We start from the raw sequence: 12,292 nt of genomic DNA, 5'->3' as shown, positions 1-12,292 counted from the left end.
TTCAAGCATTTAGCATGGTGTCCACTTTCTAATTGAAGTAGTTTTTTATCCGATCTTCACCAAATTTGGTCAGAAGTTGTGTCTAGATGATATGTAGGTCAAGTTCAAATATGGGTCATGGTAAAGTTATCAAGTTGTCCAAAACCTTCAAACGGGCGTATCTTGGAACAGTTTGGCACTCTTGTTGTGTGTGTTATAAAGTTACATGCATGTTTAGAGACAATTCCATGCGCCTTTGCTTAAAAGAAGGTTCGGACATTTTTAGTCTTGGTTATCTTAATTGCCGAATTGAAAATCTAAATGAATATCAATATGCAACTGCATCAAGAACTCTGCAAATCACCATTTTATATGACATGCAATTAGCAATTGTAATAAACAATTCAAAATTAAAATGGCATTAAGCTCATCAAAAATTTAGCACGGCTTTCTACATTAAAAAAAAACACACACTAAAGAACTCTATGTTTGTTATCAGTTATAATAATCAGTATTATCACTTCTATTGATCGATAAGTACATCACAGGCCAAGTCTCTTTAAATTGTTTTGTGATTTTACAGTTTGCAAAATTTTCGACAACCTTTATAAATTTCACGCGTCTTTAATCCGCTATTCACACATTTTTATGCCCCCTTTCGCACTGTCAGTCAGTCACTCTTTTCATGTCAGCTCTCTTATTCAAATAGTTTTCATCCGATCTTTATCAAACTTGGTCAGAAGTTGTATCTAGACATATGGGTCATGTTGGGTCAGAAACTAGGTCACGGGTTCACTTAGTGCATTTCAAGGATTTAGCATGGTGTCAGCTCTCTATTTGAAGTAGTTTTCATCTGATCTTTACCAAACTTGGTCAGAAGTTGTATCAAGAAAATATCTTGGTCAAGTTCGAATATGGGTCATGCCGGGTCAAAACTAGGTCAGGGGGTCACTTAGTGCATTTCAATAACTTCTATCAAAGCGTTTATTGGGGGCATATGTCATCTTATGGAGACAGCTCTTGTTTACTCTAGGTCTGAGGTGCAATTAACTGGTCCTGACCAGTTTAGAGAGGTACAATTATGTATGGAATGACCAAATTTTGATCCAACGAATGAACGGTGTTCGGAATTTAGGGGATTCCGGTCTTTAGGAGATATTTTACACATGGTTTTATAGGGGGAACAAATTGGACCGGACAATGTGTGCGGTTTGGGACAATTTGTTCGGTTTGTAGAGGATTCCGGTATAGAGAGGATCCAGTTTAGAGGGTTTCCAGTGTATAATTCCTACTGCAAACATGTGTATACTCTAAAGATTTTTATTAATTTGATCATCTCTCTAGGAAATAGGGGCTTAATGCATGTGTGTAAAGTGGGACCACACTTTCTGCTTTCATGGAATGTTTTGTTTCAAGGAAGTCTCTTCTTAAAGAAAATCCAGTCTAAACGGAATTTTTGTCCCACATGCTAATCTAGGACAACACTTTATGTACATGCATTAAGACTCTTTTTTAAATTAATCTCTCCCAGATGTGACATATTGGACTTGTTTTACGCTCTGTTGTATATCTTTGTAAATGTGACATATAGGGCGTGTTTTATGCTCTGTTGTATATCTTTGTAAATGTGACATATAGGACGTGTTTTACGCTGTGTTGTATATCTTTGTTAATGTGACATATAGGACGTGTTTTACGCTGTGTTGTATATCTTTGTAAATGTGACATATAGGACGTGTTTTACTTCCAGAATAAAGAGTTTCCTGAGTTGGATTTCTCAGATGTCGCGCAGTTCAGCACAGACTGTGTGCTCTGTAATGTTCTCCTCAATGAGGGACACTGGCTCACTGCTGTAAGTGCACAGTCTATGGGACTAGTACCACAAACGTACTTAACCCTTTCCCACTGTGCAAACAACATAAAAACAGAACAGCCTGCAAGTAACTCGCAGTCTATTCTGGTTTTATGCTGTTTGCTGCTCATCAGTATCTAAGGGTTGAAAATGAAGCCTTTAAAACTTGAATCTAATAGGAAAGGTCTTCAATGAAATTTTACTTTCTAAGGGACTACAAACATGTCAAAATACGAATCTTAGAGGGAAAGGCTTTTTTTTCATTCAGACTCAACTTTGATATTTATTTTCTCACTTGATGTGGTTTTTTTTACCATCATGCTTAATTTGATGTTCACAGAAGATTTTTAGCGAGGCTGTTTTCGGAGAAAACCCGAGCTATTGTTATAGCCAGCTCGACACCGACGTCCGCCGTAGGCGTCGTGCTAAAACCTTAACATTGGCCATACCTTTTTAAATGTTGAAGATAGCACCTTGATATTTGGCATGCATATGTATCTCATGGAGCTGCACATTTTGAGTGGTAAAATTTCAAGGTGAACATCATCCTTCAAGGTCTAGGATCGAAAAAAAAAAGTAAAGGGAAGTAATAAGCTTTAAATGGACATAGTTATCTGACCTGCCCACGTATATATTTTTGTTAAATAAATCAAAGCGGCGCAGTAGGCAGCATTCTGTTTCTGACAAACACATTGGGGTAAAAGGTCAAGGTCATCCTTTACGGTCTACGGTAAAAAATACAAATTTCAGAGAAGTAATACCGGGTAAGCTTTAAAAAGGGAGAAAATTATTCAATATTGAACATAGCCACTTTATATTTTTGGCATGCATTGTGTATCTCATGGAGCTGCACATTTCGAGTGGTCAATCACAGTAATGGTAGTGGCTTTTAATTATTTGCTACTTAAAATAGAGATTTGTTAGAGACAATTATTTTCAAGGGAAGTTATTTATATTATTATAAATCTCATATTATATATTTCCTTACCAAGAATTGAAGTTCTTTTCACAGTTACTGTACATATTTATTATTTTTAGCTCATCTATTTTTTGAGCTATTGTCATCACCTTGGCGTCGGCGTCTGGTTAAGTTTTGTGTTTAGGTCCACTTTTCTCAGAAAGTATCAATGCTATTGCATTCAAACTTGGTACACTTACTTACTATCATGAGGGGACTGGGCAGGCAAAGTTAGATAACTCTGGTGTGCATTTTGACTGAATTATGTGCCCTTTTTATACTTAGAAAATTGAAAATTTTGGTAAAGTTTTGCGTTTAGGTCCACTTTTTTCAGAAAGTATCAATGCTCTTGCATTCAAACTTGGTACACTTACTAACTATCATGAGGGGACTGGGCAGGCAAAGTGAGATAACTCTGGCGTGCATTTTGACAGAATTATGTGCCCTTTTTATACTTAGAAAATTGAAAATTTTGGTTAAGTTTTGTGTTTAGGTCCATTTTATTCCTTAAGTATCAAAGCTATTGCTTTCATACTACCAACACTTACTAACTATCATAAGGGGACTGTGCAGGCAAAGTAATGTAAATCTGACTGGCATTTTGACAGAATTATGTGCCCTTTTTATACTTAGAAAATTGAAAATTTGGTTAAGTTTTGTGTTTAGGTCCACTTTATTCCTACAGTATCAAGGCTATTGCTTTCAAACTTCAAATACTTTCATGCTATCATGAGGTTACTGTACCTGGCAATTTGAATTTTACCTTGACCTTTGAATGACCTTGACTCTCAAGGTCAAATTATTAAATTTTGCTAAAATTGCCATAACTTCTTTATTTATGATTAGATTTGATTGATACTTTGACAAAACTACTCTTACCTGACATACCACAATAGACTCCACCCAAACCATCCCCCGTGCCCCCCCCCCCTCCCCCCCGAATCCCCCCCTATTTTTTTAATTTTTTTTAAGATCATCTCACAAATGACCACCACACCCTCACACAATACCCCCCCACCCCCCCCAATTTTTTTTTAAACGGTTAAAAAACACAACTATTTATTTTTATTATTTTATGTTTGAAAAACCGTCCCAACCATCACCCCCAAGAATCCCCCCCCCCCCCTTTCCCCACCCGAATCCCCCCCCCCCTAATTTTTTTTTATTATTATTATTTTTTTTTTTTTTTAAGATCATCTTACAAATTACCACCACACCCTCACACTATACCCCCCCCCCACCTCACCCCCCAATTTTATTTATTTTTTAACGGTTAAAAAACACAAAAATTTATTTTATAATATGACCTCTACAACAAATAAAATTCTGACAAGCTTTCGCAGCCGAGCGTGGCCCACGTAATGCAGTGCTCTTGTTTGAGTTAAGCCTGACTCCACCCCGAGTTTAAGGAGGAATATTTGAGCTTGCTTAGATTTGAGATTATTCATGCGCTGACCAAGTTCCTGAGTACTTGGCTGAGTTGAAACTCAAATCTTATCTTTTGAACTGAGGTAAAGAAATGAGAAAATGTCCATAATACTAACCCTTGGTCGCATTTTACTGCCCCTTTTTGTACTCAATACTAAAATCTAAATGGTTCATGAGATAATGGCTCGCAAAATCTCCAGGGTACATGTATATGCTATGTATGCAATCATAAGTATGATTTGTTAGTACTTTCAAGCGGGTGTGTGTGCGGGGATACTGAGTCCAGAATTAATTTAATCTCTAACCACCTTGATGTGGTTGAACATGACATATTTATTTGTTTAAAAGTTATAAAAGAACATACATACACAATTTCTACCTTCTCAAAGATTATTTGTTGTTAAAAAAATAATTTGATAATTAACATTCAAAAACAATGTTAACTAAATACATATTATATTTTTTCTGCAACAGTAACTTTTCGTACATGTATATGATAAGTTTATGTAAATATACTATGTAAGAATTATCAAAGGCAAATTTCTTGTTCAAATATAAACAAATACTGAAATAGAATTGTTACACATATGCTGTCTTTTTCTCCTTTTAGAAACCATTCACACATGAATCGCTGCTGATTGATCGCAAGGAGCTGAAGTTGACGATGAAAGAGAAGCGCCTGGCCAAGCAGAGTTACGTGATGGAGAAGAGGCTCAACGTGTCGTACAGTCGTCCCTCGTACTCTGCGTACTACCCGCGTGGTGGAGCGGGGATGTATCCAGGAACAATCAGGTGAGCGCCATGGACATTACACAAGTTGATGGGGTGGGAATGTATCCAGGAACAATCAGGTTAGCAATGTATCCAGGAACCATCAGGTGAGCCATGTACCAGGTTACCATCAGTAGAGCAATTTATCCAGGAACCATCAGGTGTGAAATATATCAGGGAACTATCAGGTGTGCAATGTATCAGGGAACCATCAGGTGATTATCGGTGAACCATCAGGTGAGAAATGTATCAGGGAACCATCAGTTGAGAATTGCATCAGGGAACCATCAGGTGAGCAATTTATGAGGTAACCATCAGGTGAGCCATGTACCCGGGAACCATCAGGTTAGCAATCTATCAGGGAACCATCAGGCGAGCAATATATCAGAGAACCATCAGGTGAGAACTGTATCCAGGAACCATCATGTGGGCAATGTATCAGGGAACCATCAGGTGAGCAATATATCCAGGAACCATCAGGTGAGCATTGTTTTAGGGAACCATCAGGTGAGAATGGCATAAGGGAACCATCAGGTGAGCAATGTATCAGGGGACCAGCAGGTGAGCAATGTATCAGGGAACCATCAGGCGAGCAATATATCAGGGAACCCTCGGGCGAGCAATGTATCAGGGGACCATCAGGTGAGCAATGTATCAGGGGATCATCATGTGAGCAATGTATCAGGGAACCATCAGGTGGGCAATGTATCAGGGACCATCAGGTGAACAATGTATCAGGGAACCATCAGGTGAGCAATGTATTAGGGGACCATCAGGTGAGCAATGTATCAGGGGACTATCGGGTAAGCAATGTATCAGGGGACCATCAGGTGAGCAATGTATCAGGGAACCATTAGGTGAAAAATGTATCAGGGAACCATCAGGTGAGCAGGTGAGAACTGTATCCAGGAACCATCAGGTGAAAAATGTATTAGGAAACCATCAGGTGAGAATAGCATCAGGCAAACTATCAGGTGAGCAATATACCTGGAAACCATCAGGTGAGCAATTTATCAGGGTACCATCTGGTGAGCAATGTATTATGGAAGCTATCAGGTGAGCAATGTTTAAGGGAACCATCAGGTGAGCAATGTATTAGGAAACCATCAGGTGAGCAATATATTAGGGAACCATCAGGTGAGGAATGTATTTGGGGAACCATCAGGTGAGTAGTGTATCAGGGGAACCATCAGGTGAGCAATATATTAGGGAACCATCAGGTGAGCAATGTATTACGGGAACCATAAGGTGAGCAATGTATTAAGGAACCATCAGGTAAGCAATGTATCAGGGAACCATCAGGTGAGCATTATGTAAGGGAACCATCAGGTGAGCTATGTATTAGGGAACTATCAGGTGAACTATTAGGGAACCATCTGGTGAACTATATCAGTGAACCATCAGGTAAGCGCCATGGGCAGTTCACAAGATGGATGAACAAAAAAGGAATAATCTTTAGAATAAAAAAAATTGTTAAAAAAAGGGCAAAAGTGTTTCAATTTAAACTTAAAATCAAAGAACTGTTTAATGGGTTGATTCCCAATTAACATGCAAGACATTGGAAACGTAAATTAAATGTACTGTAGTACTGGAAGATCAAATAATGGAAATGGAAAGCTAACAGGAAAATGTAATTTATGTTGTTGAAATGCAGATTATTAAAAGAAGATAACATGAAAAATAAATATACAAAATCATGCATTTTTAGTCACAGAACAAACATTTGCTTCACATTGTTGGCAAATTCGTAAAGTTTGTTTTGGTTAAGTTCATCTAAAATAATGCAGTCCTTATTCGATTCTTATTGCCCACCACAGTTAAAGGGGTCGCACTGACATTAAAATAATAACATAAAAAATAAATGTTACATCATACATTATTAGTCACAGAACAAATATGTGCTTTGAAGTGTTTGCAAATGCTGTAAGTTTGTTCATTGATTCAGATGAACTTAGAATTACAGATATTAAGTACATCTCAAATCTTTCAGTCCTAATTCCATTCTTATTGCACACCACAGGGGTCGGGGTGGCATGGTTCAGCGCCCTATCGCCAGTGTGAAGCCCATGATCTCCACGCCAGTCCCAATGAGACCCAAGATAGTAGCAGCTCCACAAGTCCTCAAGCCGGGCGTCTCGGTTCACCAGGTGCTTACCACCACAGGTGAGTGGTGCAATGAATATGATAAAGTGCTTACCACCACAGGTGAGTGGTGCAATGAATATGTTAAAGTGCTTACCACCACAGGTGAGTGGTGCAATAAATATGATAAAGTGCTTACCACCACAGGTGAGTGGTGCAATGAATATGATAAAGTGCTTACCACCACAGGTGAGTGGTGCAATGAATATGATAAAGTGCTTACAACCACAGGTAAGTGGTGCAATGAATATGATAAAGTGCTTACCACCACAGGTGAGTAGTGCAATGAATATGTTAAAGTGCTTACCACCACAAGTGAGTGGTCCAATAAACATGATAAAGTGCTTACCATCACAGGTGAGTGGTGCCATGAATATGATAAAGTGCTTACTACCACAGGTAAGTGTTGCATTGAACATGATAAAGTGCTTACCACCGCAGGTGAGTGGTCCAATAAACATGATAAAGTCCTTACCACCACAGGTAAGTGGTGCAATGAACATGATAAAGTGCTTACTACCACAGGTGAGTGGTGGTGCAATAAACATGATAAAGTGCTTACCACCACAGGTGAGTGGTGCAATGAACAAGATAAAGTGCTTACCACCACAGGTGAGGGTCCAATTAACATGATAAAGTGCTTACCACCGCAGGTGAATGGTGCAACGAACATGATAAAGTGCTTACCACCACAGGTGAGTGGTGCAATGAATATGATAAAGTGCTTACCACCACAGGTGAGTGGTGCAATGAATATGATAAAGTGCTTACCACCACAGGTGAGTGGTGCAATGAATATGATAAAGTGCTTACCACCACAGGTGAGTGGTGCAATGAACATGATAAAGTGCTTACCACCACAGGTGAGTGGTGCAATGAATATGATAAAGTGCTAACCACAGGTGAGTGGTGCCATAAACATGATAAAGTGCTTACCACCATAGTTGAGTAGTGCAATTAACACAGGCTGTCAAGCGGTCATACTTTTTCCTACTATTTCCTACTTTTTCATCAGGATCCTAATTTTTCCTATTTTTTTACCAAATCTTCCTACTATTCCTAATTTTTCATTTTCAATGGAGAATTATTATTTTTTAAAGAGTTTATTTAGTAAACTTGCAGGATGAATGAATCTATGGCATGACTGTATCCCTGTTAATGTGCATTCATCTAGATGAGACCTGATAACCCATGCTGACTGTCTGCTAGCACCTCTTCAGGAGCATAAATATTTATTTCTTATGTAACTTTTAAAATTATTGACAATTTTTTTTTTGAAGTAACAATAGTGCCTTGTTTACTTCCTTAGCATTTGTACACTGCAGACTTCACTACCTTACACAGTTCCCAGTGATGCAAGAGCTGAGGGAACCCATTGTTGATTCCAGTTTTATTTTGTTTCCATTGACAACAATTTGACCAAACCTTATGCATGTTTACATGATATTGCTGTTTGGAATGTAGAGATATAGAGATACATGTATTGTATGAGTGGTTATGTAATATGGAATTTATTACACAAGTTATTGGAAAAAAGATAAAACTGATGCTTTGCCGAGTTTTCATCATTTACAAATATAATGTAATAAATTCTGTATTTAATGACAACGGATATGATGTTCTATTGATATCATAGGTACATCATGTTAAGTAATTAAAGATAAATGCACAGAGCCTAAATGCCCTGATACATTTTTATGCTCCCGGTAGGGTGGCATATTGCAGTTGTACTGTCAGACCGTTTGTCTGTCTGTCTGTCTGTCTGTCTGTCTGTGTGTGTGTGTGTCCGTCCGAAAACTTTAATATGGGCCATACCTTTTGCAATATTGAAGATAGCAACTTGATATTTGGCATGCATGTGTATCTCATGAAGCTGCACATTTTGAGTGGTAAAAGGTGAAGGTCATCCTTCAAGGTCAAAAGTTAAAAAATACAATCCAAGGGAAGTAATAAGCTTTAAAAGGGAGATAATTTCTAAACCTGCCAAATGATATATTGAAATTTTATTTCAAAGCTGCGCAATAGTGGGCACTGTGTTTCGGTGTTTCGGACAAACACAAGTCTTGTCTAATGATGCCATAGCTAGTGAGGTAACTTCAAGGTATTAAAGCGAAGTATTAAAATTATTAAACGGCATTATTACACTCCCGCAAAGTCATCAATAATTTAAAAGCCATTATTTGAAACTGGAATAAACAATGTAGTGCAACTGTTTCATTGCCCAATCAATGATGTCATAAAAGATGTCAGGTGATAAGGTCCTATCTCCAGTTGCATAATCTGCTCTTCAATGACCAGTCATTTTGAATGTAACTTAAGTCATTATAACTGCACCCTATTGTCAATTTAAAGGTTTCACAATGTAGCTGTAGCAGAGCATTGACACTGCTTTATATACAAGTATTAATCTTGTACAACAAGTTGGTGTATCACTAAATAAATTTGGTCTTCTGCTTAAGGATATAACATGCACTATATATTACCATTTTTATATCGATACACAGAAGACCTCTAACCACTTATTTGATGATACACCAAAATGAACAGCATCTAATTACATGTATACTTCTTTATCAGGGTAGCTTTGCTTGAAACTTAATTATCATAGATACACTATAAGTGCTAAAATTCCTAGTGGGAAAACAAAGTTTAACCCTTCATGGATGGAGAAGTTGGACAACAGTGGAAAAACACTGGGATCATGGTGCAAGAGAGATACCGGCAATGAGTTTGCAAGATATTGTACTGTCTGAATGAAGTCCATTTTGTAGTAATTCTGGTGCTGATCAACTTATAAGTCATGCAGATGGATAAAAACACAAGGAAAACATGAAATACATGCATGATAATTCACAAAAGCGTTTGTTTGGAAGTACCCAAAAGCCAAGCAGCTCTCAGGGTTGTTGGGATAAATCTATCTGTATGCAAGTACATCCATCACACAAGGAACACTGGTACAAAAGGCTGAAATCTTCTGGGCCCTTAAGGTAGCTTCAAGTGGGTATCCATACAGAACATGTGATGGCACTCCTGCTCTGTTTCAAGCTATGTTTCCTGGACCTGTGTCTAAAAAATTAGTATTATGTATTCCTACTTTTGAGGGAAAAGTTCCTACTTTTTCCTACTTTTTTCCTACTTTTCTTGCAAAAGTAGTTCCTATTTTTTCCTACTTTTTGAAAAAAAGGTCACTTGACAGCCTGATTAACATGATAAAGTGCTTACCACCACAGGGAGTGGTGCAATTAACATGATAAAGTGCTTACCACCACAGGGAGTGGTGCAATTAACATGATAAAGTGCTTACTGCCATAGGTGAGTGGTGCAATTAACATGATAAAGGGCTTACCACCATAGGTGAGTGGTGCAATTAACATGATAAAGTGCTTACCACCATAGTTGAGTGGTGCAATTAACATGATAAAGTGCTTACCACCACAGGGAGTGGTGCAATTAACATGATAAAGTGCTCACTACCATAGGTGAGTGGTACAATTAACATGATTAAGTGCTTGCCACCACAGGTGTGTGGTGCAATGAACGTAATAAACGTGTTGGATTGTGGAAGAATTCAAAATAAATATTGAATAATATTTGAGCCTCACTCTGGGAAAAAGAGTTCATGTGAGAAAAGTGTACAGGCTAGTCAGGGACAACACAGCCTTATCAGGGACAACACTTTCTGTCCACACAGGCTTATCAGGGACAACACAGGCTAATCAGGGACAACACTTTCTGTCCACACAGGCTAATCAGGGACGACACTTTCTGTCCACACAGGCTAATCAGGGATGACACAGGCTAATCAGGGACAACACTTTTTGTCCACACAGGCTAATCAGGGACGACACTTTCTGTCCACACAGGCTAATCAGGGATGACACAGGCTAATCAGGGACAACACTTTCTGTCCACACAGGCTAATCAGGGACAACACTTTCTGCCTAAACTGGATTTTCCCTACAAAGAGACTTCACAGGCTATTTTGAGAAGTCTGTTTACACGTGTACATTAAGCCCCATTTTCCCAAAGTAAGGCTCATACCTGTCATGACACCAGCTTTCATCAGTTTGAAGCATTTATGTAATGTCTATATATCCAACAATAACATGGTGGTGGTTTGTTATAATGCAAAAGCAGATTTCACTTCTTAACCCATTTATGCCTAGTGGACTATCCCATCCTTCTTAATTGGATCAATTTATTTCCAAAATTAGGGATGTCTAGTATACCGGTATTTATTTCTATATTTAGAATATTTCTTACAGAAATTCCTGTAAGCAAACAGCGCAGACCCTGATGAGACGCCGCATCATGCGGCGTCTCATCTGGGTCTACGCTGTTTGCCAAGGCCTTTTTTCTAGATGCTAGGCGTAAAGGGGTTAAATTACTGTGATGCAAATTTTACAGTTCAGAATTATATTTATGTGTTAAAAAGATGCATGACGAGAACCTGTTCTATCCTTACTATATATAATTACAGAGATAGTACTGCCCGGGACTAACACAACCACTGAGGCAGGTACAACAGAGCCCAAGAAAATCCCTGCCGGTCAGCAAGTGCTGGTCATTCGCACTCCTAAAGGGGTTTACATCCGCACTCCAGACGGTAAAATATTTGCTGTACGGTCCAAGCCTCAGCCAGACTCCACCTCTCCCCTGGATACGTTGGCGAACACAGGATCTAACCTCAGTACAGGTGGCGTCACAATTGTGCGGCCGACTACCACCACCACTATCAGTTCACAGGGAAAGACTCCTACGAGTGTCACTGTCATCAGACCAAACATTGTGTCAACATCAAGTAAGTTGTATAGTATCTGCTTTAATTACCACTTAAGTACATTTTCCGTTTTTATGGAACTTTTCATTTAAAGGCAGTCTCTTCTTAGCAAAAATCCAGTTAAGCCGGAAAGTGTTGTCCCTGCTTAGCCTGTGCAGACTGCACAGGCTTATCTGGCACAACAATTTAGGCACATGCATTAAACCCCATTTTGCCAGAGCAAGGCCCAGTTTTTGGACACACTAACTTTGGATTTGTTGGTGTAGGAGTTGTGAAAAAAGCTTTTGTTCTTTCTTAACATTGATGTGAATCATTTGATTCAAAGTAACTTAGTTAAAAAAATGTTAAAATTAATAATCTTGTCTTGACAACAGAAAATTGG

At 38.5% G+C, this 12,292-nt stretch overlaps 1 protein-coding gene across 1 annotated transcript in view; it reads left to right on the top strand.

Moving 5' to 3' along the window:
* The window catches only part of LOC127881594 (helicase ARIP4-like), a 63,162-nt gene that overhangs the window by 43,794 nt on the left and 7,076 nt on the right, over nucleotides 1-12,292 (top strand). The window contains exons 19-22 of the mRNA XM_052429585.1: nucleotides 1,730-1,831; nucleotides 4,828-5,009; nucleotides 7,009-7,151; nucleotides 11,611-11,931. Of these exons, the coding sequence (XP_052285545.1) occupies nucleotides 1,730-1,831; nucleotides 4,828-5,009; nucleotides 7,009-7,151; nucleotides 11,611-11,931 (748 nt within the window). The remainder of the gene's footprint in view (nucleotides 1-1,729; nucleotides 1,832-4,827; nucleotides 5,010-7,008; nucleotides 7,152-11,610; nucleotides 11,932-12,292) is intronic.

Source organism: Dreissena polymorpha, chromosome 5 (assembly GCF_020536995.1).
Source record: "Dreissena polymorpha isolate Duluth1 chromosome 5, UMN_Dpol_1.0, whole genome shotgun sequence".
In the NCBI taxonomy this organism is placed as follows: Eukaryota; Metazoa; Mollusca; class Bivalvia; order Myida; family Dreissenidae; genus Dreissena; species Dreissena polymorpha.
This window is presented reverse-complemented; position numbering and strand designations above follow the sequence as displayed.